Below are 27870 nucleotides of genomic sequence, written 5' to 3' on the forward strand. Positions count from 1 at the left end.
CTAATATTCATCATCGTCATCATCATCACCTTCGTGATGGTGTTCATCCTCAATGTTTGTGTCATGTAGTTGATCCGTGACAGACTTAGCGTTTGCGATCTGTACGTAGCGGGGTTCATTCAGACAGCTGGTTGATGAGATTGTGCGTGGGTGACCCTCCCCAAACACCTAATATACCATGAGAGAATACATTTATTATTCTTTCAGTTTTTATTCATTTTCTAATTAAAAATAAACCAAAAAAGTAAAATACATACAAAGCATTTCAAGGTAAGAATACAAGGTACATCAAATGAATTCATATAAAATAAAAAAGAAAAAAAAGGGACCACCATTAAAAGCTTTGGATGCCTAGCAGGTTGATGGTCCCAAGAATTGGTAATTAATAGCATAAATATATTTTTTAGCACTCTAAATATCTTGTGGGTTTCTACTTGGTGTATTTCTACTGGGTGTATACTCACCTCAACACAGAGCTGATGCCATTTGACGAAGTAGTCATAAGCTGTATGGTAGTCTTGGATGTCTTCGTAGTAAATACCCGTATTGCTGACGATCCTTGTCATGAGTTTGCAGTTCTCTCCAAAGGCTTGCTGACACTGTTCAAGGGCTATTTGGTACCACTGAAGAAAAAAAAGGAGATAATAATATAATAATAATAATAATACTCAGCTTTTATATAGTGCGAATTAAAGTAAAGTCTCTAATACTGTTTTCACACTGGCAATATTTTGCTTAACCCCGTACTATAGGTGGGGTTAAGGGGGGTCTTAGCCCCACCTATAGTACGGGGTTAAGCCTATTCCACTTTCTGTTCAGACTGGTTTTTACCAAAGTGGGCTAAAGTTGGCTAACCCCACCTATAGTACGGGGTTAACTAACCCTGCAAAATAGCAGGGCTAACTCCGCAATTGTGGTGCTAACTCCTGCTAACCCCGCAATTGCGGTGCTAAGCAAATGAATGAGAACAGAAACGAAAAATAGTCCGGTACTACGCAATGGAGCGTATCGCAGCTGGCCAGATGCGAAGTATGTCCAATCATAACATGCACGATATCCGGGGTTAACGAAATGCAGTGAGAACAGCGGGAATTTTCTTATTCCGGAATAGGCGCTAGTACGGGACTAAAAAAAGCGTGTGTGAAAAGCCAAAAAAATAGTCCGGGGTTAAGGATAGTACGGGGCTAAGCAAAGTACGGGGTTAAGCAAAACCAGTGTGAAAAGAGCTTCCAAACTTGGAGATTATTATCTCGGCTTTAGCTGTGCTGCAATGAATTATGTTTTATGACTTACTATGTTTGTTTGATTTCAGTTTTTCTTGAATTATTGGCCAACATAGAGCCTGTGCTATAATAGTACTTTTTAGGTACCTCAAGGATCCCATGGAATGGATAAGTGCACAATATAGATACATCAATAATTAGCATCAAAATAAAATTTATTATTAATATGATTCAGCTAAACATACGATGCCAATCTTACCTCTTTCTGTTCTTCGCTTCCACGTTCAAACAGAATAGCCTTGGTCATACTGGCTTCTGCTTCTTTACCGAGGTCTCCAATCTGAAATAATAATGGAACATTCCTCATCAAGTACATCAGGGCCACATCTTGATATTAATCGCAACTTATTTGTGATTGATATCAATGGCAATTATGTGCATTCATTCTTGAACCATGAAATAATCCGCTGTCAATGTTTCATTATTATCAATTATACCAAAAAATTGGTATCACCTGTGCCTGGGAGGTGTAAAGCAAACTTTAAGCTATTGGGTCTCTCCTTTCTTAAAATTATTTATTTATTATTGTATTAATTAATTTATTGGTCAATATGAACTGACCAGCTGCACAGGATGCTTGGGAAGAGATAGAGAGAAAAGCATGGTATAACCGATTGAGAATTCTATTGTTTTAATTATCATGTGTTCAAGTTTTCCTTCTATCCAAGAAAAATAAGGATCTGGAATCATCTACCAGGCTCAGCAGACGAAACAGAAGGAACAAAGGAGGATGCTCTACCCTTCATTAGAATGATGCAACCTAAAGCTCTCACTTAGTTTAAGTTTACTGGTGTGGTTTTTACTTGCACTAGACTTTACATATTTTACTGTACATTGATAGGTGTGCTTTGTCTACACACAGTTTCTGCACTTCATGGAACTCTTTGCAGCTATTCGCCTAACCTAGCTACCATCTGTCATGAAAGGATTTTTTTCCAGACGAGAAGGGAAATGTACTACTCTAAGGTCAGTTAGAGGTAGCCAAGCGTGAGGTGCATTAATTCAATTCAATTCAATTCAATTCAATTTTGGTTTTATTACAAATATACCAAATAAAAAGTCCAAAGACTAACAATAATCTGCTTACAATGTATCATATAAAAATGCATTAAAAACAGTAGATTTAAAATTTCAGTAATAAGTTAAAGTACATTGCTCACATTGTATCATATAAAAATGCATTAAAAACAGTTGAATTAAAAATTCAGTAATAACTTAAAGTATGAAGAAAAAAAAGAAAGATTGTAAGTTATAAAATGGTGATAACCAGTTTGTCAGTGAATTGAGAAGGGAGAAGAAATAAAGAGTGAAAAGTGGAAGAGAGGGAGAGGGAAAGGATAACGAGAGAAAAAAAGAGTTCAATTCATGACAAAAAAAGTAAGCAAATGAAAGAGAATTGAGTTGATTCAGCTTAATGAAGCATTGTAAAAGTAAAATGCACATAATACGGAAATGTCAAATGATACATTAATACGAATGCCATTGTGGAATTGATATTATACTGTTTAAAATTGGTGAATGTCAATGTCATACCATTATTGCATACATTTGCATTTAAGACACACAGTACATGTACATGGGGTTTTGTTATGCATGATTTTGGGTTGGCTATTGAATGTAAATATAAATAGAAATAGCTTGCATACCTAGGAGGTTTTGAATATTATAAGGACCTGGCAAAGAAAGGGTAAAGGGAAGTTACTTGAGAATAATGGGCAGAACCCTTCAAGTCAGTGCTACGGTGCAGACATTTAATGCACGAGGTAGATTTATTAAGTAAGGCAGGAGAAAAATTTTCTTCAGAGAGATCTTCACGTCGGGGCGAGATAAGCTGTCAAGTCGACGGGGATTTCTACACAGTCTAGAGACTGGCCAAGCAACCAGGGGAGTCATTGACAGAGATAGAGATAAGCTGCCAAGTAGACTGGGATATCTACGTAGTCTAGAGACTGGCCAACCGACCAGGAGCTGTGAGGGACTCAAGAGATGGAAGCTATACCCTGTACTAAAGTTATGTTCTAGTAAATTGTTTATGTTCTGTTGATTTTTGACGACACGATTTGTAAGCTGAAGATTGAAATATCATTATACCTTTATACAATTGTGTTCTGTTGTGGTTTCTGATAAGGTAGCAGTTTAAATAATTTTTAAAAAGTCACTCACGTGACACCATCCCATTATAGCTTCCTGAGTGAGCTGCTAAAAAGAATTACTTCATCAAGTATCAAGTACGGTATCAATTATTTACCTCTTTGAACATCTGTATGGATGTTTCTATGCGTTTCTTAGATTCGTCATAAGCTTCAGCTGGAGAGAGTGTGTTATCTCCTCCACACTCCATCCAAGTATTCAGGCCAAAAGCAAGGCGCATCAGCGTGTTTGCCAATCTGAACTGCAATGAGGAAAGAAAAAAGAAAGAAATTGACTTACAAACAAACAAGATGTATCATGAAATGAAACTTGGAGTCACTTTGTTTAGCTTGGGGTTCTACATCGGTCTTTGATGTTTGGAGATTGTTTTACCCTAGTGCTAAGAAAGCAGGGACTTTATTAATGCCTTACCATCTTGTTATCATACTATAACTGTTTTAAGCTACTGAGATCCTTAAATTTGATTAGCTATAAGCTGATTCGGTAGTTGTTATTGATAAGAAGTTTTATGCAACAGATACATGTATTATTTACATCTGAAGTATTTGATTATTTGATCTTTTACTTATTAGCAATTGCTAGTTTCATGAATCGCACACAAGATGATGTGTACAGTGTATGACTACCTTTCAGCAGACCTATAAAAATATAAACTTTTTGAACAAATTGTGCCCAGGATTGTTGAATTCAATACCAAATTGTCATCTGATATCAGAAATACGAAAGGAAAATAGGAATAAACTAGATGGATGTTCGACTGCGCGCAGTTGAAAATGATGCCTCCGCCTTAGAACAATTTTTCAAGTTCAAGTTTGATTGTAATCCATTAGCCTAACAGGTTCACAGAATATCATTATTACAAGCTATTTTTTTATATACATGTATGACCCTTTGGTCTTTGATCTTATGACCCTAAAATCTAATCAGTTCAATGGCTCTGCAAGATACATACATGTTCCGAGTTTGATAGTAATCCATTCGTCAGTTCTAATCATAAGGCGTTCACAAGCTATTTTTGCATACATAATGAGCCCCATGACCTTTGACCGCATGACCCCAAAATCTACTCAAATCATTGGCTCTGCAAGATACATACATGACTAAAGTTTGGCAGGAATCCATCCATCGGTTCTTGAGATAACGCGATCACAAGCTATTTTTGCATACATAATGAGCCCTGTGACCTTTGAATTTTGAACTCGTGACCATAAAATCTAATCAGTTCATTAGCTCTGCTACATGTAAATGTATATATATGACCTAAGTTTGGCGGGAATCCATCTATCAGTTCTTGAGATAACACGATCACGAGAACGGGACGGACGTACGGACGCAACCCGAAAAACATAATGCCTCCTGCTACTTCGTAACGGAGGCATAAAAAATTTCGAATTGGCAACATGTTGAGATATCTATTTATTGAAATTTCTTAAGTGAAAAAACGATTGTGTAAACTGGGATCATTGACCTGTGGAATAGACTGCATGCATTGTACATACCTTGTGAGAGGGTCCTTCTAACGTTTCTCTGATTGCAACAGCCTTCCTGCAGTAGTCAATGGCAGGTCTCAAGTCAGAGATCTGTTCTCTCGTGATGAAATCATGCAGCTTGGCAATCTGTCAGAATAAGCCAGTTGAAATGAATTATGGTGATTAAGTTTTGAATGATTTAAATTCTGTCTTCAAAAACTTCTCAAAATGAATATCAAAAAAGAAAAGCAGACAAGGTCACATGTGATTCTATAATTTTGTAGCATAAAACTTTTAGAAAAAGCAGTCACTCACAACATTTGCAAAACTTCATGAATGGAATATACCGTTTTAGTTTTAAAGTAGATCACAAAGCTACATTACGTACCTCATCAAAGAGTTCCCCGCACAAGTCATAAAGCTCCACGAGTCTCTCTGGTTCCGAATCCAGTTGCTCAGTCTCTATTTCAAGAACTTTATTAATAATGCCCTGAGCTGCTTTGTACTGGCCTGCCTGTGTGCTGTATGAAAATAAGACGGTAAAGTTATTCATGTCTTCCACTGGGTTTTAGTGGCAGATAAAACAATACATCAAAAAATTGTGAATTCATCAATTTTTCCAAAGAATATTATATATGAAGCATGTAGTAACATTCGATAACTGGTCGTATTTAATCTTTTTGTTCCAATGGATTTTTCTTGTAACCATTATCATTACCGGTAAGTATTTGGCGTCACCTGTGCCTGGGAGGCGAAAAGCGAACTGAATCACTGTAACCCTCGGGTCTCTCCTCCCGGTATAACTGATTGGGGGTATGCAGGTGAACCACTATACTGGGGCTTCCCCCTACTCTTTTACGATGAGGATAAAAAAGACAGTCCTGCTTTCTATTCTTTTGAATGTTTCTTGAGAAAAGGCGATGCATCATTAAACCTTTATATATTAACTTCTTTCAAATGGATTTTCTTGAGACAAGAATCAGATCAACAGTCATATTTTATGCTCTTCAATGGCTGTTACAACACCCAAGACAAAACATCAAAAAAGTATTTATGCATAATTCAATGACAGACAATTTTATGGGTATTATACATGTTCATGTTCATGTACATGTATATATCTTGAAAATTTAAGTCAGTATAAAATTAGTTCGGTACTTACAGAGTGTGTGCAAGGCAGCTGAGTTTATCTGCAGTTTTTTTAGGATCATCAATAGACATAGCGGCACTCATCTCCGTGTATTTAGAAGCCATTGTATCATACTTCTCATCCATCTATAGAAGAATAAAGGTACAAGTTCAAATCAATTCAATTCATTTTAAGCGAAATCATATTAAACGCAAAGGCCAAATGTAAATGCACATTACACACAAAAAGTGAATACATGGCAGATGGATATTTTGCATCCAAAATCAGAACCAGATGGATTCATTTGCCAGAACATGTATTAGTGCATTGGAGGCAAGATAACCTTGGGTTTTTAACCGAATAAAAAATGTGATTAATTGGCAACATTGAAATGTTGGGGAAGCTAAAAATACCAATATTATTACCATTCTTTAAATCTGGGACGGCCGTCTCTCTGGTTTTGAATGTACAAGGAAGAATATACTGTATTGGATCTTTAAAAAGCCAATCAATAATAAAATAATAATTTCATTGATTTATTTTGCAAAGTGAATAATAATGATAATAATAATAAACAACTTTTCTTTAAAGAGTGCAGATCACATCCCAATGCACTTATAAAGTTAAAGCTCCACTGCTCTACTTGTAGCTACAGTGTACTTGCTCCCTCTATATAGAAAACAATGCCTAAGCGGTGTCCGTTGGTCCCCCATGATCCTCTTTTTCTTATGTTAATTGAGAGCTGAATTGATGAGATAACCACCTGTCAGTGACCATGCTGGGTGGTCTAATCCCTCCTGGCCAAACTAGTGCAAACAGGCTTTAAGAGGTTATTTCTACTCTTGTTTTGGCTATGAAATTACACTAAGAATGATCCTCTCTATATTTGGTTTCTATTCTATGAAATTTAGTTTGAATTTGTATTTCTATTACCTTTCTCCAGTAAGACAGAAGCTGCGAGCTGTAGTCTTCATTATACAGACCCTCGATCATATCCCAATCACAGATGCATTCAGTCAAACGCTTCTTGTCTCCTAGCTTGATCAGTTGATAAGGGTATTCCTGAAACGCAAACATAATTAAATAATTAAATTGCTATCTTGAATTGTCTTATTCTAATACTAAAGATATCAACAAGGCAACAGAAACAAGAAGGCCAAATGATAATAAATATATATATAAACAAATCTGAATTCAATTTCAATTTCAATTTCATTTATTTCCACAGATTCATAAAAGACAATATAAATAACAATCAAATATAAAAGCATTAAAACAAAAGATGAACCTGCAGAGGGGATGATAAAAAACTACAGAGGTCTATCGGGGATCATCCCCTGCTTACAATTACAATATTAAAATACAATACAAAAAAATTAAATTAAACAATAAACACATACAAAAACATACATAAATATTACAAGCAAATCTACAAAGTGTGAATTTAGGAAGAGACAATAATAAAAATGTATGTACATCATCTGACACGTACCTCAACTTTCCTCTCCAGATTGGACACATTTTCAAAGTAATCGGCCAGTTTTGTGTTCCACCAGCGTACGAGAGTCTCGTTCATGGCTGCCTGGCCCTCCTCCTCTTCTTCATAACCCTCTCCTTCCCCAGCGAGCCGGGCATTGAAATACTTCTTTCTGATGGCCTTGCTGAGGGAGCGGTGGTAGAAGTCCAGCCGCCCCTCCCCGCTGTCCCCGAAGGGTCGCAGGAAAGGTCGGAGGGCGCGGTAGACCCGGGCCCACTTGACGGCGGGTAGCGGCTGGAGCTTGTTGGATTTCTCCCTCTTCTCGCTGGCACCTGAACATTTCAAAATAAATGGAAGATACAGTCAAACCTGCTTTAGCGACTACCTGTATAGAAAGACCACCTGTCTATAAAGACCACATTTTCTGTTTCCTTTGAAAGTGGTTTATTATTGAAACATACATGTATACTAAAGGAACCTGTATATAAAGACCACTTTTCTTGTCTCCTTTGAGCACTCTTTACATACAGGTTTCATTGTACGTGTATATGAAAAGGGTTTTCTTTTGACCCGGGTCACCGGATTACGAGACCACTGCTCTACCGACTGAGCTATCGCACCCCCTGCTTGATGCTAATATGTGATACGTAATACATGCAAAGCATGTGGACTAAAGGTATTAAAGGAAGCATCAAAAAGGTAAATTTGGGGGGGCATTAAGATCATGTTCAAGTTTCAAGCCCGTAGGCCCTGTTGATAAAATTCATATCATGCAAATAAATAAATGATCAACCAATTATCGCATCTTACAAACCTTTTTCCTTGTTGTTCTCTCCGTCATCAGAAGGCATCAGGTTATCCTCATCTCCAAGGATGGCCAGGAGCTCAGCCTCCAGGAGCCCCGAGGAGGAGCATTCCAGGAGACACAGGGTAGCTACCATCAGGCTCCCTCCACTCTCATCTTCAAACCTCTCCAAGACTTGGGCCAGGAGCCTGAAAAGAGAAAAAGACATGTGATACATCATGTCATACAACTTTGTCTCATAGGGATACAAGGAGGGCACAAGCTCAGCCTCTTCAAGCCCTGAGAAGGAGCACTCCAGGAGACACAGGGTGGCTACCATAAGGCTCCCTCCACTCTCATCTTCAAACTTCTCCAGAACTTGGGCCAGGAGCCTGAAAAAAGACATTTACACATCAGTATTAATAAATCTTCGTCTATAGGGAGGAAGGAGATCAGCCTCCAGGAGCCCTGAGAAGGAGCACTCCAGGAGACACAGAGTAGTTACCAACAGGCTCCCTCCACTCTTATAGCTATCCAGGACTTGTGCTAGGAGCCTGACAAGAAAATTAAAAACATTGATATTTATTTATCTTTGTCTCGTAGGGAAGGAAAGAGCTCAGCCTCCAGGTATGGGCTCTCCAAATTGGCTGGATCGGTATTGTCTGTGTGATGTAGTGGTAGACAAATTTCCCATTTGTGTCAGATATGAGTGCTGCACAAGGACCACTACTAAGAACTATTTGAATGACATAGACTTACTCTAGAAGACCATCTGCCAGTGTGTTGATCTTGTCTGTGACCTTAGCGAAGACACCGTAGACTCTGAGCTCTTCACAAGCAATAGACAACCACAGAGGGTTCTGAGATGCTTCCTTGCTAAGAAGACTCACCATCTGCTCCTCGTCCAGACGCTTGTTGAACTGACCTAGCATCTCCGAGACAATCTCCTGTTATATAAAATATAACATCCAGTATGACGGGTGAGATTGATAACACAGAGAAATACTTATCTTCAAGTACAGATATTAATGAATGGTAGCAACAACCAACAAAAACAAAAATCTTTACAGAAATCTTGAGACCTGGTCATGAAATATTTCATAACTCATTATCTGGTGGAAAAAAAGTGATGATTCTAATCTTGGATATTCATTCATTTCATTTCATTCATTTGATTTATTTTCACAATAACAGCAAATAAAATTTACAGAGTCATTCCAATTCAAATATTAACAAACAAGAAGAAATATACATCATATGGTACGTGCAATTCAGTAAAAGAGTAAAGTTGAGACTAAGAAGATACTTGCTTGATGTATTGCGGAGGAAACCTAGGAAAGCATAGCTTGTAATTTAGGTTCCCTAACATAGAATATCAAATTGTAAGTACAACTACACCAACGAAAATATCATTGTATCATAGCGTTTATGGCAGGGGGGGGATTACAATGCAAATCAAGTTTAATTGTTATTATTTTATTTCAGGCTTTGCTTTGCCAAATGTAAATGATTTTTTTTCTTCTTCTTTCCTCTTTTAAAATGTTACACTCTCACAACCTGCCTAATATATGATTGTTTTATATTTATGATCTCATGATACGTCTTTTGCATCTTGTTGGTATTGAATTATATATTATGTAATTATGTTTATTTATGTTTATTTATGTATATATTTTTATGCATATTCATGTATGATACCATCAACTAATGAGGAGAGGCTTCTACAGAAACCCAATTTCTTTTAGTAATCCCCAGGCATAAGTTGATTGTTTCTTTTCTTTTGTTATTGTATTTGTTATTGTACTTTGTTTTCTTTCATTCTTTGTTATTGTTAAACTCCTTCATGTTAACCGGAGTGTTGGCTCAGTCAGTAGAGCGTCCGCCTCACAACCGGGAGGTCGTGGGTTCGAACCCCGGCCGCGTCATACCAAAAGACGTTAAAAGATGGAGTTGTTGCTACCTTGTTTGGCGTTCAACAATAAGGGATAGAGCAACGTCGATCTGGCGCTGCTCAGTGGCTGCCGGGCTCACGATCAATTGGGCAAAAAGAATTTCCGTTTCGGTTTAATAAAATTTGGAGTGGACTATTAGGCTAATATTATTATTATTATTATTATTATTATGTTCCTGGAAATGGATTTTCAAAACATAAAAAATAGAAAAATAAAGACTTAATGATCTTACCCTTCTAGACTCCATGTCCAGTGGGGTGACAGGTAGCTCTACCGGTTTGATCTTCCTCTCTCTCAGCATACGATGAGGCGGAGTCTCGTTGATCATAGAGAAGACGCAACGAACCTGGGGTGCCAGTTTGGATGGCAACCATCTTAAGGTGGAAGCCGTTCTGTCCTCATCAAGCTTTAAAAAGCAAAAGAGAGAGAAATTGTGCTTTTATGGAATTCATGGAATTTAGGATTACAGAGAAGGCACAACGGATCTTGGGCTCGGCCCTGGATGGCAATATCATCTTAGCGTGGAAGCTGTTCCGTCTTCATCAAGCTTATCAGTGACAGAGAGAAATGATAATCAACTGTTTAAGACCCAGATTCTTTAGATATACACGTACAGTCAAACCTGCTTTAGTGACCACCTGGCTATAAAGACCTTTTGCCTATAAAGACCACTTTTCTTCTGGAAATTAACACTCCTTATGATGGAAAAAGTAATTACTGACCTCATAATACATGTAATAGTGATAACAAATAAAATCCTCTTGGTCATGCATATTGAATTAAACACCATCTTTCAAATGAATTCATGTCAACTTCTTTCATAGATGTATGAGGATGACTCAGTTTGGTTTTGAAAAGTGAAATTGTCATTACTATTGATCTGCAAGCTATAATAATAATAATAATAAATATATTGGATATTTACATAGCACACATATCCACCATGCATGGTGCTCAAGACGTTCCAACATTACCCAGGCTCTGCTAGGCAGCCAATTTCGGCGCTCACAGCATTCAAAGAATTCCGTCATACTGGTACCCATTTTACACCTGGGTGGAGAGTGGCAAATATAATTTATTCTATAAACCATAGAGAAAGAGATATTAATTTTAACATGATTAGAACTGATTTAATACATACCTGGTTGAGAGCATCAATGACGATGATTGTTGGCTTTGTGTTTGGGTTTGAGAGGGCACTGCTTGCAATCTGGCAAGCTGATTCATAGTCCTTAGGCATGTTAGAGTCCTAACAACAAAGAGCATACATGGGACTATCAAATATAATGCTAAAAAAAAGAAGCTAGGAATATAGCTGCACTACAGGCCTAAGTGTGCCAGGGTAAAACAGCGATCAGTACATCATAAGATTTAGCAAATAAAATTACTAGACGGCAATTCATCAAACTATTCAGGTTTAGTTGAGTTCATAATAATACTCTAAGTGAAGTACCAAAAATGAATTAAACATGGATTTTTAACTAGACTAGCAAAAGACACCTTTATTGTGTTTTTGTTGTGTTTAAGTTTCAAAATAACATTGAAGAGTGGTGATCTTAAAACTTGTAAGTACATAGTATAAGATGGTGTCTTAAACATGCTGATCTGCTCTTTTGACAAAGAACAGTATTTCAAAGATAGCACCAAATACCAATCACAATGAGTATGTCATCATAATTTCTTCGCAGTTTTATACAACTGTTTATATCATACATCTTGATGATTGCAAATACTCCTAAACTAAGATAATGTACTTTAACATACAAACCTTGAGTTCTCTGAGAAGTATGTCATCATAATCTTTTTTCAGTTTTATAAAACTGTTTGCATCATTCACCTTGATGACTGCAAATACTCCTTAACTATGATAATGTACTTTATTACAGACTTTTAGTTCTCTGAGAAGTATGTCATCATAATTTTTCTTCACAGTTTTATACAACTGTTTATATTATACACCTTGACGATTACATATACTCTTTAATTACTTATCATAATGTACTTACATTACAGACTTTGAGTTCTCTGAGAAGTCTTTTGATCATTTTCTCTGGATTAGTGGATCCTGGGATGGCACCGACAAAGTGATAGAATATGTTCCAAGGTCCCTGCCCACTGAAGGAGAAGAAGAAGAACATTGATTTAACGAAATTAAAGCATCCAACATTAAGAATAGTGACGAGACATGACTTAATCAAAAATCTTCATTCATCAAGGATTTAAAACCAGGGGAGTGTTTCACAAAGACTAAGATTGACTTTAAGTTGGACTTAACTATGGCAGGCCGTTCATGCCACTCTTTGTTCTCACCATTTACTGGCAAGGGACGTACAAATCATGGTCACAAATCTACAGAATTTACCTTTTTTGATAATTCATTATTGAAGGAAAAGATATCATATAAAGATCATAATGGTGAGAGGAAACAGTGGCATGAACGGCCTGCCATATATAAGTTCAACTTAAAGTCGATCTTCGTCTTTGTCAAACACTCCCCTGGACTACCACACTATTTGTAGTATAATACATTTTACTTCATCCATAATTTGACTGTGGAAGTCCCCCGTTTGTCCCATTTGTTGAATAAAGCCACTAAAGAGTAATTAAGTTCAATGAACTGATCAAAGGAATGTACCTGGGTATTTCTCCCTTGGCGGCCCTCAAGCATGCTACATCAGCAACCCTGGCTAGCAGAGAAGACTTGCCGCTACCTGGTCCACCGAGAAGGATGAGGGCGCTACACTTCTCCTTGTCCAGGATGTAGGATTCAATCTGTAAGATAGATTGGCATTTGTAAAAAGAATATGTATGTAAAAGTAATTGCGTTTAATTGATGTGTATGTATGTTTGGTATATACATTGTACATGTATATGCACAATTGATACCAACATCAGGGTCCTTTTTCATACAACTTTTTATCAATGAAAGCGCTAAAATTGTATAAAAAATACGCTCTCAGCCAATCAAATACAAGGACTTCAGTAGCCTATAACAAATTGAAGTTTTGAAATAATTATGAATCATTGTTGTACGAGCTTCAAAACATGAATTATATATTTGATAAAACGGGGTTGGCAATATGAATATGAAATGATGAATCTAGAAATAAGCAATGAACCCAATCAAAATGCCAAGTGTTGCACAGTCTTTTAGGCCGTCATTTGTTTTTATTTAATGAAATCACAGAAGTGCAGCTAAACAGAACAATGCAAGTCTCAGTATCATCAACGTCCTTGCTATTTGAAACTGCATGCAATTCACTGCATCTTATTTTGTACACGCCAGAGGTACGGATATGCACATTTTAGCCGTGCTTTTTCACTTTGAGCCGTGATCACTTTTTGATGGGAACTTTGGAGTCATAGACGCAGGCTACATGTATGTTAAGTGGAAAACCCTCTGTCCCTCGAACAGGACTTTAAATGGAGGCCCTGTGTAGAGGAGAGCCACCGCTTTTGCACGTTAAGAACCCACAACACTATTTGTATAAGAGTAGGGGGAAACCCCAGATTAGTGGTCCACCTGCAAATCTGTTATACCAGTGGAGAGACCTGAGGGTCACAGTGATTCATTTAGCTTCTTGCCTCCCAGGCACAGGTGATGCCAAATACTTAATAATAACAATTTGACCAATTAGATTGCCTTCATTCTAAAACGTGTTTCATAATGTATATAACAGTTCCACCAACCTTTTCGAGGATATCCTTGCGTCCTAAGAGGATGCTACTCCTACTCTTCATGAAGGATTCGTGTGCTTCCTTGTCTTGCTCATAGGGATCCAGCTGTCTGCTCTCATCCAATGGGTACTGCTCAGCAACAGCCTTCTTGAAGAAGTCAAACACCTACAGGAAACACAGATTAGAGAAATGATAAATGTAGAGGTGTCATGGTCGAGTAGATACGTCACCGGACTGTCAATCACATGGTTCTCGGTTCGAGACTCGCCGGGCACTAATGTCCTTTGGCAAGACATTGATCTACATTTGCCACACTCAACCCAGGTGATGGAAATGGTAGAGCACCGTAATGGCCGCTTTGATAAAGCCAGGGTAATAATCGGGCAGCACCAGGAGCGTCACATCATGTGTGCTATTATTATTATTAAATGAGACATTTGGGCAGGAGGAAAGGAGTCTAGAGATGCATGGAAACTTGCTATCAAAATCATATTCTCATAATAATAATGAATCTGGATTCATATGTCACTTAAAGAGAAAGTTGAGTTCTGGGAAGAGGTGAAAAATAATTTGTGAGCGTTAACATTCTTATTATGCAAGTGTGGAAGAACATCAGATAAGACATGTTCCCTGAAAAGCATGGCTCTTCAAATGCCTTCATATTCTAAATATATCATGTACCATTGTAAAACTCGGGGGTGGGATTTTTACGCCACGTGTTCGTGTAGTCCCATATACATCTTTCTGTGTACAGTGTTTGTAACTTTACCAAGACTTGGCCGATTTTCTTATCATTTTGATGATTCCAGAACCTTGCAATACACACAAATTCTTATATGCTAGATGATCAACCTTTTCTGGTCGATTCCACATCGTTTCTTTCACAATGCAATCGCATGAACAGAACTCAACTTCATCTTTAACGGAATACCATCTCTAATCTCTTTGCAGATATGTCTCTGTTGGAAGAGCGCACATTTGTTTACAGAATTTTAGCAATAATAATAATAATAATGATGTATTCATGTAGCATATTTTCCATATTTATGTTTAAATGCACCTTCACAATTATGTTATTGACAGAAGAGGTGAGTTTTGAGATTTTTTTGTTGAAGATATTTAGTGATTGCTGGTTGCAAAGAAATATGGGTAGGTCATTCCAGTTTGGGAGCAGCAGTTGTGAATGCTCTGTCAATAGGATATTGTTCCTCATTTTAAAGGGAGTGTAGCGACTAGCCTGATGATACTACGTGTCTTTCCCGCGACCTGACTCAGGGCAAATCGGGTATAATACGACTACGGATGATGCGACCGCAGCAATCACGTGCGTACAACATACGCAAAACCAAAGCGTGAGGAGAACTTATTCTGTCTTGGAACGCTGACAATGTAGAGATTAAGTCGCTGACTACCGTTAATCAAGTCCATTCGTTTACGTGCAGTTGTCCTAAAGAAGGCGTAGATGGTGTTAAATATTATTTGCCAAGCTACACTCCCTTTAGGTGTCATGAAACAGAGCCTTAATGCCTTCTCTTACCTTGACCTTGAAGTCATCCAGGCCATCCAGCTCCACCTTACCAGAATCAATATCAATGCCATTGTATGAGCAGGAGTATTTGAAGACCTTATCCATCTGCAAGTATGTAGCAAAACAGAGTAATGTTATTGTAAACATGTGGATGTAATACAACTGTTCATATAACTTCAAGGGAGAGGGTCGTCATTTTCCATGTGCATAGTCAAATCAAGTCCCTTGGAGTGGACTTATAGCCATCAGTCCCCTGGTTGCTTAATACTTACAAGCATACTTTCCAAACTGCAATGTGAGACAACTGGAATCAAGAGTCCATTAGAGCAAAGTGAGCAATGCGAGCGAAGCATATAAAGGCAGGGGGTCCAGGGGCAAAGCCCCCGGGAGCACATGGGTTTTGGCACTTTCAGGCATTTAGGAAAAGGTATCCAGAGGCCTAAAAATATGGATTTTTAAAGCTTAATTATTTTTTTTAATCTGATTTTGCACATTTCTAATCTGCACAAAGCAGGACACTTGGCAGGTCTGCCATTAATGTATGGGTGCAGTTGAGGTAACAATATTGGACTGCCTGGAGCAACATAGCAAGACAGACATGAGCACATGACGAAAACTCCCCGTTAGAGAAAATTCAGTGAATTGTCTCATAGACTTTAGTTTGGTCCTAAGCACTTTGATATAGTCATTATCATTAAGTAAACAAGACCCTTCCTTATCTGCTGGTGAACTTATCCCTCTGTCAATACAAGGCTATTAAGGACTTAATCCCTGTATCAACAGAGCTTGCGTACATTTAGGTGAGCCTGGAGCGTTGGGTTAGTCTAGAATTCAGACAATAATTATTGGTTTCAGCATGGACCTGCGAGAAGTAAATTAGATGTAGTGTGGTACCAGCAACTGGCAACTTTGGAACTCAAGTCGAACAATAAGTGTTACTAGCATATTTACGAGACGCTGCATTCCGAAAGAAAGAAATGAATGAAGGAAATAAACGTCAATATCACCGGCGCTTGAGACAGATTGCGGGAGAGATAGAAGCAAAAACATTTCAATATCGCTGTTACCGGCTTTTTAATATTACACAAATTATGCCAACGGAAAAAAAGAAATGAATGAAGGAAATGAATGCCTACAACACCAGCGCTTGAGAAATATAAAGAGAGACATGTCTCAGGAGATCGAGAAGCGAAAACAATTCAATTTAGCTAATGTTACCGGATTTTATATGACAAATAGTACGCCAACAGAAAGAAAGAAATGAATGAAGAAAATGAACGCAGATCGCTGGAGAGAGAGAAGCGAAAACAATTCAATGTCGCTGATGTTACCGGCTTCATGACAAAAGGTAAGCCAACGGAAAGAAAGAAATGAATGAAGAAAATGAATTCCAATATCACCATCGCTTGAGAATTATGAAGAGAGACAGATTGCAGGAGATCGAGAGAAGCGAAAACAATTCAATTTGGCTGGTCCATCTATCATGACAAAAAGTAAGCAACGGAAAGAAAGAAATGAATGAACAAAAATGAACTTGTCAATATAACAATTAAGCGCTTGAGCAATATAAAGAGAGACGGATCTCGGGAGAGAGCAAAGCGAAAACAATTAAAATATCGCTGATGTTACCGGCTTTATTACAAAAAGTAAGCCAACGGAAAGTAAAGAAAATGAATGAAGAAAATGAATGCCAATATCATCAGCGCTTGAGAATTTTAAAGAGAGACAGATCGCGGGAGATCGAGAGAAGCGAAAACAATTCAATCTGGCTGACGTTACTACCGTCTATCATGACAAAAAGTAAGCAACGGAAAGAAAGAAAATAAATGAAGAAAATGAATGCCAATATCATCAGCGCTTGAGAATTTTAAAGAGAGAAAGATCGCGGGAGATCGAGAGAAGCGAAAAAATTCAATAGCTGATGTTACCGTCTATCATGAAATAAGTAAGCCAACGGAAAGAAAGAAATGAATGAACAAAAATGAACTTGTCAATATAACAATTAAGCGCTTGAGCAATATAAAGAGAGACGGATCTCGGGAGAGAGCAAAGCGAAAACAATTAAAATATCGCTGATCTAACCGGCTTTATTACAAAAAGTAAGCCAACGGAAAGTAAAGAAAATGAATGAAGAAATTGAATGCCAATATCATCAGCGCTTGAGAATTTTAAAGAGAGACAGATCGCGGGAGATCGAGAGAAGCGAAAACAATTCAATTTGGCTGACGTTACTAGCGTCTATCATGACGTTACTACCGTCTATCATGACAAAAAGTAAGCAACGGAAAGAAAGAAAATAAATGAAGAAAATGAATGCCAATATCATCAGCGCTTGAGAATTTTAAAGAGAGAAAGATCGCGGGAGATCGAGAGAAGCGAAAAAATTCAATAGCTGATGTTACCGTCTATCATGAAATAAGTAAGCCAACGGAAAGAAAGAAATGAATGAACAAAAATGAACTTGTCAATATAACAATTAAGCGCTTGAGCAATATAAAGAGAGACGGATCTCGGGAGAGAGCAAAGCGAAAACAATTAAAATATCGCTGATGTTACTACCGTCTATCATGACAAAAAGTAAGCCAACGGAAAGTAAAGAAAATGAATGAAGAAAATGAATGCCAATATCATCAGCGCTTGAGAATTTTAAAGAGAGACAGATCGCGGGAGATCGAGAGAAGCGAAAACAATTCAATTTGGCTGATGTTACTACCGTCTATCATGACAAAAAGTAAGCAACGGAAAGAAAGAAAATGAATGAAGAAAATGAATACCAATATCATCAGCGCTTGAGAATTTTAAAGAGAGACAGATCGCGGGAGATCGAGAGAAGCGAAAAAATTCAATAGCTGATGTTACCGTCTATTATGAAATAAGAAAGCCAACGGAAAGAAAGAAATGAATGAAAAAAAGAATTCCTATATCACCATCGCTTGAGAATTATGAAGAGAGACAGATTGCGGGAGATCGAGAGAAGCGAAAACAATTCAATTTGGCTGATGTTACTACCGTCTATCATGACAAAAAGTAAGCAACGGAAAGAAAGAAATGAATGTCAATATAACAATTGAGCGCTTGAGCAATATAAAGAGAGACGGATCGCAGGAGAGAGCGAAGCAAAAACAATTAAAATATCGCTGTTACCGGCTTTATTACAAAAAGTAAGCCAACGGAAAGTAAAGAAAATGAATGAAGAAAATGAAAGCCAATATCATCAGCGCTTGAGAATTATAAATAGAGAGAAGCGAAACCAATTCAATTTCCACGCTCTGTGCGAGAGTGGGAGGGGGTGTAATTAAGACAAGAATTAAGTTTCGAGAACGGTACAACGAATCGTCTTCTTTCTCTAATAATTTAATGAAGCGTCAAAGCTTCCGCGCTTTGCGCTGGAGAGGGGGATGGAACTGAATTTATGCAAGAATTAAGAGTCGAGAACGGTACAACGAATCGTCTTCTTTCTCAATAATTCATTAATTGATAAGACGTCAAAGCTTCCGCTTTTTTGCGCAGGAGGGGGTGGGGAACTGAAATCAGACAATAATTTAGAGTCGAGTACGGTACAACGGCTCGTCTTCTTTCTAGAATAATTAAATGAAGCGTTATAAAGCGCGGGAGGGGGGGGGGGTGTTAATTAAGACAAGGATTTAGAGTCGAGAACAGTACTACGAATCGCCTTCTTTGTATTATGATTTAATGTAACGTCAAAACTTCCGCGCTTTGCGCGTGAGTGAGGGGGGGGGATGAATTCAGACAAGAAATAAGATTCGAGATTGGTACAACGAATCGTCTTCTTTCTCAATAATTGCAAAAATGTCAGAGCCTCCGCGCTTTGCGCCATAAGGGGGTGGTGAACTGAAATGAGACACAAATTGAGAGTCGAGAACAGTACAACTAATCGTCTTCTTTCTCAAATAATTAAATGAAGCATTAAAAGCGCGGGAGGGGGGGGGGGGTCTTATTTAAGACAGGGATTTAGAGTCGAGAACGGTACAAAGAATCGCCTTCTTTGTCTAATGATTTAATGAAACGTAAAAAAGCGCGGGAGGGGGGGGGGTCTTATTTAAGACAAGGATGAAGAGTCGAAACGGTACGACGATTCGTTTTCTTCCACTATAAATAATGTAATGAAACTTCAAAGCTTCCGCGCTTCGGACCAAAAAATAAAATAAGAGAAGGTGATTTTAGGAAGAAACAATTAATAATTACTTAAGGAAAGACAGAAAAAGAAAATGAGAAAATGATGAAGACAAAGAACAACATAAGAGAAGGTGGTAGAAGGAAGAAACACAGGATAGCGTAAGGAAAGAGAGGAAGAAGAAATAATAAAATGATAACAACAAACAATAACATAAGAGATGATAGAACAAAGAATAACATTAAGTAATTAAGACAAAAATAGAAAATGATTAAGAATACATAATGGAAAGATAGAACAAAGGATGAAAGATGGAAAAAAACAAAGATTAACATAAGGAAAGACAGAAAAAAGAAGGTGATAGAAGGAAGAAACAAAGAATAGCGTAAGTAAAGATAGGAAAAGGAAATAATGGAATAATAAAAACAAACAATAACATTAGAGAAGGTGATAAAAGGTAGTAACATAACATAATGAATTTAAGACAGAAAGAATACTGCTTAGGTCGGTTTATTAAAACAAAAGCAATGAAGAGAACACAGCGAAGGTCTAGTAACTAGACTACTCTCATTCAACAACAATAAACATCGCTCAGACACGCAGCTCAGAAATTGTCACACAACCTTCTCCGAGTTTGATTCTGATGCCAGCGCACGCAGTGCACTTACGCATACAGTTTTCTAACGAGACCGTACGTGCTACAGCGAGGGAAGAACGTACACGTAGTGCCTCGCTAGAAAATTGGACGAAACTCGGAAAAGACCCGTATGTCTATGCGACAATCTGCGCTCAAGCGTAGGCTGAGCAGCGTGGGCTGAGCGCACGATCTCATATTTATCTCCGCTTTTGCTGGTTCATTTTTTCCCGTTCAAAATTGCATTTGAGGTAGCAGTTCATTTTCAAATTTCTGGTAATAAAATCAAATTCAAAATAAAACATGAAATAAAAAAAAACATGTGCACTAATATGCGCAGTCATACAAGCTGGTCAGTCATAAGAGGGCTTAATCCGATGCAGCTGCTTAACAGCCGGTCGAAACGTGATTGACAGCTCTCTCCACGAGAAGAAGGGGGAAAAAGTTTCCTGAAGTGAGTCAAATCTGAAATTTGTTCGGGAGTATCAATATCATATCTCCGGTATTACTTGCCCGATTTTTGTGCTTTGAAGTTATTTGGGGCAAATGAATCCCTAAGAACAAATTTCGGGAGAAAAAAACACAGATTTGTGTAACTTTGGGATTTTTTTCTTCACATTTTCTCTTCAGCCAGACTCTGTTGACGGGTCTTATCAGCGCGTCATTGGCAATGGATTAGGAAAGTGATAAGAACGGGAGGTCCTTCTCCAGGCTCGTTTTCAAACTCTATGAGACAATCTCCGAGTTAGGGACACTAAAGTCGGAATCTCTCTAGCGAGGAATTTTCGTAATGACTATACTATAGAAGCCGCTATTATCATCTTGTCATTATCTTACCCCAAATCTGGTTTGCAGCATCTCTTTGAGCATCTTGAGTTTGTGGGTTGCTATGGGGTTGCTATCCACAAACTCCTCTCGATAATTCTGAGGTATCTGGTCGATGAAGGAATCATCTCGCAGGGCAAAGAGGGCTAAATTGTTACAAAGAAGAAGAGAAAAATAGAATCTGTAATCTGAAGTACTATAAGTGACAAAATTTAAATTGCAATTTTAATTCTGTTATATAAACTGTCGCTCATATAGTTGGAATATTTTTTTTTTACCTCCATTATGGAATTATTTTGACAATGATTTATTCCTAATAGATCTAGATAATAGTATACATTCTCAGATTTCAATGAATAATAATTTGTCAGTGTTTGTTTTGCGTGACTGCTAAAGCATGTGTAAGCTACTATGCTTATCAACTAGGGGACCTACGCCCTTAAGTCATAAATGACAGTAATGAGGATTAATGCCCCACAAAAGGGCACTAATATAGCACATTGACACGGTTTTGATCCTGGGGCCTCACAGCTGCGAGGCCATTGCTTTGCCACTGAACAATGACTGTACGCAGCGGGGGCTAGGGTAGGGGGCAGTTCCCACAAATTAACAAAAACAAAGAAAATACAATAAATTTGTAATAATTCATTGAATTTCTCCCCGGTCCCCAACATAAAAAAATCTTCTGTGTGCCCATGCCTTGAGCCATAATGCCAGGCATGAATGTCCTTTGGCCTGACGTTAATCTACGTTTGCCACTCTCAACCCAGGTGTTAAATGGGTACCGGGTAGGATGCGAAAGTTAATTTGGTTGGATGAGCAAGGGGCAACTGGCCGGAATGCTCCCCAGGGAGTGGAGAATGTGCATGCATTGTGTGCGAGTAAATCTGAATCCGATGACCGGGTAATAATATGTACTGCGCCTAGAAACAAAGTATTAGACGCATTATAGAAGTCAGCTATTATCATTATTATTGGATGGAATAAAATAAATGATACTGGTTTTGAACTTACAGTTTGGGTTCTCTTTCCGATAGGCGCCATGCATGATCTCCATCTCTGTAATGGAGAGACCATGAATCCAGCGATAATCACTCACAACACTAGAGGGCACTTCCTCTAGGCCTGGGATCCATCCACATCGTTCACTGTCAGGAAGTAATAGGAACAAATGATTGGATTTAGATGTCAATTTGAATAATGGAAAAATTGATTTGGGTTGACTATCATCTTGACTTATGGGTTTATTCACTCCAGCAAAGCATAGTAGTCAATGCTAATACGTATTGACCTCTAGCGCTGTATACCTGCTAAGAGGCATCAATTGCACACAATGCACACAATTGCACACTAATGCACACAATGAATATGAAGTGGCTGATCAGCAAGTTTGACTGTAGACACACGATTTGAAATTTTAAAGAATTTTGTCTAACATCGGTAATTTGAAAAGATTGTATTTTACTGCAATTTAGGTGTCATCAATAATTGTCACTAAAGCCTCGGTCACAAATGCTTACGAACTGCTACGAACGCCGTACGAACGATTTTCAGACAATGGAAATTCAGGAAGACAATGGAAAAACAGGGAGATTCGTACAAAATTATCATTCGTACGAACCTTTGTGACTGTAGCATAAAGAACTGATAATATTAAAACAAAAACTAGGTATAACCAACACTATTCTTAAAGTTAACACATGTAGCTGAGATATCAAATCTTTATTATCATACTGAAACCTAATGAGAGAAATCTTGAGGAAAAAATAAACCTGTAAAACATTTTGAAAGGTTTGGAAGTGTACATGAGGAAGAAGCATAACTGAGCCAAAAAGAATCGTGATTACCTTGTCATGTTGAGAAAGAAAGGCATGATGTTTTCTTGATAGCATCTATCAATCTCACTCAGGCAGGTTCTTAGTGTTTCTTCGGTCGTAGTGTCCTTTGGAACTCCCTGTGCAGAAGAACAGACAATACCGTTATGGTTATGGTCACAGAAGAGTAAGAGACACTGTATCAAAGTATACTGTATGCTGCATAGGGTTAGTACTTGGGTTATGATTGAGATTTAAATAAAGCTTATAGGGTTGTGAAATTTAAAGTTGCAGCAAGGATATGTTAAAACAGGCAGGGATTCTCTTTGGTCAAACAAACACTTTGTAATAGCATAGTCCGACATCCATGCATGCAACTGGTTTATAGACTTTTACTAATGTACCAAGTGATATAGCCGGAAAACCTACAGGACATCCTACATGTACACTCCTGTACAGATGATGTTGATCAAGTTTATGGTTAGGTACAGTGTTTTATACAGTATCGTTCTTGTTGTGTGTATTCATTGCAGACCAATTATTCAACTACAAACACTGATAGAACTATAACATTTTATGAATCTTAAAGTCGCAGCAAGTACAGTATATGATAAAAACTGGCATGAAACTGTTTGGATGAAATTGAACATTTTTCTCCATGGAATTGCCAAGAGTTTGCATGGAACGATTACAAAATTGCTTAGAAGAGTTAAATTTTTCTCATTATGCAGTAATTGTCTGACAAAATCATCTCCCGTCAATACCAGAATACAGAAGAAGCTTTTTGCAAGGGTTCAGAATTTGGAACTTGAATGAAACTGTTTTGAGAGTTACAAGGAGGAGATAATCCTTACCCATCTGAGATCACACTCTACAAGATGTAGTCTTCTCTTCTCGCACCACTCACGTAAGTCTGGGAAAACCTGTAAAGTAAAGAAATATTGCTTGCTTATATATCGTCTAATACCATCTTCAGTCTGTTCAAAAATTGTTTCTATATTTGAGAAAATCTTACAGATGAAACAAACATTTCAATAACATATCTTGTCTTCTCACAGCACTATATCTGGAAAAACTTGGCCAAAACTGAAATATAACCATTTGATGTCATCACATTATGAATAAACCTTTAGAATTATGGTGCTACCATGCTTCAACATGCATGAGAAATTCAACTTTTCATTGTTCATTTTGATACATACAAGTGCTTGATGAGTATGTAACTTCACGATCCACGAACAAGTTTTGAATCTTACACAGATACACAAATGTTTCTTTTTTTAAAGATATTGGATATAATATCAAAATTTGTGTGGTTTGACATACCCGTAGCACAAAAAAGATTACAATTACATTTACTTGCATCTTCTGGCTCATTTTCTTTATTCTCATTAAATTATTATGTCTCTAAAAATAATTTCCCCTATTGTTCTTAAAAATAAAAATCATACATAGACATATTGCATGCTAGTATATTGAATAGTGTGTTCCTCAGCTGATGTACAAACTTTGACAACATAAAAAGATAACATAATTTGTTCAATTAATATACATTAAGATTTATCTGAAAGAATGAAAGAGTAAGAGACAAGAATTGGTTCTAATTTGCAAAGCAAAGCTGATTGGTTTAGGAGCCAAGGCTAATTCATGAACACCTTCAGAAATTTTTTAACTGCTATACATGGAAGTTACTAAACTAAAGTGAATGATATTACCTCTTTGACCAAGACGTCCCTCTCTGAATGGAAGTCCCGGAAAGTGGATGACACAAATACTCTGACCGTCTTCCAGCCTGATCGCCTAATGGTGACCCGATTTTGCCGACCCCTTGACTCTATTGTTTTCTCTACGGATTCCCATTGCTGACTGACCTCGTAAGGGTAACTGCGTGAAGATCCGCATCCCATGACGACTTGTGGTTTTCACTTTTGGTTGCCTCTGTAATTATCTTACAGCGAGCTTGGGCCCTATGACAAAAAATGTAGAAATAAGACCTGTAAATGGGTCTCAATTTGCAGAAGAGTCTGTCTGAATCACAAAACATACACAAAGACAATCTATGTACATCGATCACCTTCAATAAATATTGCTGAAGGAGAAAGAAAAAAAACAGAGAAAGAGGATTAGATTCAAGCAGAACATGAAGAAGAATATAAAGAAAAGAAGAAAAAGAAAATGCACATCTGGTCCTCAAAGTGGCAACTCTGGTTTAATGCAAGCAAATGTAGTGATTTGCATCTTCGATGTGGAGACTGTCAGGAGCACTACACAATTGGGAGTACAGCCCTGAGTGCAGTTGGAGAGGAAAAGGATTATGGGCCGAGGGGTAATTATTGATGACAAACTGAAGTTAAAGGCCATGTGTCGTATGCCATCAACAAGGCCAACAAGGTTCTGATCAGCATCAGACGTGCCTAGTTTCAGTGTCATGACACATCCACCATTCCCAAGCTGTTTGCGCCCCCTCCTTGAGTACAGAAATGTAATCTGGTCACCAAGGTACATTTTAGATGCTAAGTCCGTGGCGTGGAGAAAGTGCAGAAGAGAGCAAACAGAGTTAAAAGAAGCCTTATTAAGGAGAGCGAGAGGGAAAAGAAAGTGAAGATTCAAATAGAAAGAGGGGGAGGAGGAAGAGCTAGGAGGAGGGCTAGGAGGGAGAGCTAGGAGGAGGAATGGGAAGAAGAAGAAGAAGAAGAACTCTAGGAAGAGGAATAGGAAGAGGAATAGGAAGAGGAATGGGGAGAGGAGGAGGGGGTTGAAGAGGACGAGGAGGAGGCAACCCCTCCTCCATCCCACTCCAGCAAAGCATAGAGGGTCAATGCTAATGCGTATGGACCTCTAGCACTGCACTACGTGTTAATAGGCAGCATTTGAATAAATGAATAGTCAATACACTTACATGTATAACACACAGATGCACACAATCATGTTGATGCGGCTGATCGGCAAGTTTGACATTGGACTCATTATTTGAATTTTTAAACTATATTCTTTCTAACATCGGAAAGTTGAAAAATTGTATTTTACTGCCATTTAGGTGTCATCAATCGTCACTATAGTACCGAATTTTGAGTGAAATCAGTTGAGTTATGTAAGGGCTGTCAAGTTTGGGGAACTGCTTCGAGGGAGGTCGTATGCAAATTTTTGTTTTGCTCAACGGCAGTGGCGTACGCATGATTTTTTCAAGGGGGTGTTTTAAAATTTGAAAATCGCGTCAAAAATTTTGCAGCGACTAAGCCAGCCGCTGAATAAGCAGGGGGGGGGGGGTGGTTAAAGGAAACATTTGTTTTGGGTCCCGTTTATTTGACGAAAAATTGGTTACCATGTTTGGCGGGAGGTTTTTTCATAAACCGGGAGATTCTACATCGAAGCGGGAGAGCGGGACTCGGGAGGAAAGGCGTGCTGGCGGGAGTCTCCCGCTACGAGCTATTTGGCCGGCAGGAGAATGAGCATGGTGGCGTGAGACTCCCTTCAGGCTCCAAAAGCGGGAGGGTTTTTGTACAGTGCCAGTGGTGTTTGAATTGTTGAGAACCACAGTTGGGATGGTAATGCACCTTTGTGTGCATGTGCTCTATCCCTACCACACCATATTACCATACTATTACTACACCACTAATAAAAACTAAATAATGGGCAACATGTATGGCACAGTTATTCGCGCATCCGCCACGCCCCTGCTCTGGTATTGGTGATTGCACACATGAGGACGCGGACGTGCGTTCCTCCGAGACTTGGCCATAGATCTAGACCCTACATATAAAGTTGCATATGGGACTGTGGCAAATTTCAATGTTGATTAATTGACAATAAAATCCAATCTTAGAAAACAAAATAACACACATAAAACACATGAAAGCATTATATACGAGACGAGAATTCGTTGAAGGAAAATGAAATAAAATATATCATCCCATATTTACCACCGCTTAAAATTGGCGCTGGACTCTCTGTTGTCAGGTTGTTAGGGAACGCTAAATCACATCGATAAACAAACAATGCCCAGTTCGTTGGTCTATTCATATTTTTACGAATAAGTGCATGGCGCATTGCCAATTTTTTTGCGTGTAAAGCTAAGGTACATTTTTTAAAGGTTGAAATTTTTGTTTTTATTTCTTAAAGGTCCCCACCTGGTGCATGGACAAAATACAATTAAAGCTATATTAGTACAAAGATATTCAACTGCACCACCTCCAGTCAAAACTCTTCGTCGGAGTATTTAGGAGGAAAAGAATCCAGATCCAAGAACTAATGAGACTTTCCTCTTTTTGTATTTAAGTGCATATGCCCCTTTTCAATGCACCTCTGATGAGTGCCCTATTTCGGGTGCGAGAAGTGCCTCTTTTCACCTCTGACATATTTTTGTCAATTTATAATTGATATGTGCCCCTTTTCCTTTCTAATAGGTGTCTTTTCCCGGGCTTTTCCCCTTCTGATAAGTGCCCCTTTTTTCGTTTCCCATACTGGTGTCCCTTCCTAGAGCTTTTTGTCGATGCCCCCTTTTCACCTCGATGTAGGCGCATCTTTTACTTTGGCAAGTACCCCATTTCATTTCTGATAAGCATCTTTCCCCTTCTTATAAGTGCCGTTTGATCCCTTCTATAGTGCCCATTTTCAGCGGACACTTTTTTTTTGGGGGGGGGGGGGAGCCAAAAAAAAATCGCAACGACTCAGCCAGCCGAAAAGTCGCTCAGTGGGGGGTGGGGGGGGGGGGGGGGGGGGGGGGGGGGGAGGACACTTTTTTTTTTTTTAATGTCTCAAAATTTGAAAAATTGACATTTTGCTCCGTTGGGGGGGGGGGGGGGTAAGGTCACCTTTCATAGGTCAGCCATGGGGGTTATTTTTTTTTTTTTTTTTTTTTTTTAAATAATTAAAAAAAAACTAAAAAAAAACACCAAAGGGGGGGGGGGGGTTTAGGGATTTTTTAGGGGGGTTTACACACATAAAAATACCAAAGGGGGGGGGGGAGGAGGGTTTAACCCCCCAAACACCCCCCACCCCCCTGCGTACGCGC

The 27870-nt window shown here is 38.3% G+C and overlaps 1 protein-coding gene across 1 annotated transcript; it reads right to left on the reverse strand.

Moving 5' to 3' along the window:
• LOC754725 (telomerase protein component 1) lies at window positions 1–26807 on the reverse strand. Its single transcript, XM_030987488.1, has 23 exons — window positions 26780–26807; window positions 24575–24826; window positions 23714–23782; window positions 22893–22999; window positions 22060–22193; window positions 21058–21191; window positions 15461–15556; window positions 13936–14088; window positions 12881–13017; window positions 12252–12360; window positions 11387–11494; window positions 10478–10651; window positions 9053–9240; window positions 8324–8502; window positions 7525–7841; window positions 6966–7094; window positions 6066–6178; window positions 5292–5424; window positions 4934–5050; window positions 3532–3675; window positions 1483–1563; window positions 465–623; window positions 1–168 (listed from the first exon to the last, which is right to left on the reverse strand). The coding sequence occupies exons 2-23, from the start codon at window positions 24764–24766 to the stop codon at window positions 1–3; spliced, it is 3141 nt and encodes a 1046-aa protein (XP_030843348.1). The 5' UTR covers window positions 24767–24826; window positions 26780–26807.
• Window positions 26808–27870: the final 1063 nt, after the last annotated feature.

The sequence above is a fragment of the Strongylocentrotus purpuratus genome, unplaced genomic scaffold (assembly GCF_000002235.5).
Source record: "Strongylocentrotus purpuratus isolate Spur 01 unplaced genomic scaffold, Spur_5.0 spur5_scaffold_16, whole genome shotgun sequence".
In the NCBI taxonomy this organism is placed as follows: domain Eukaryota; kingdom Metazoa; phylum Echinodermata; class Echinoidea; order Camarodonta; family Strongylocentrotidae; genus Strongylocentrotus; species Strongylocentrotus purpuratus.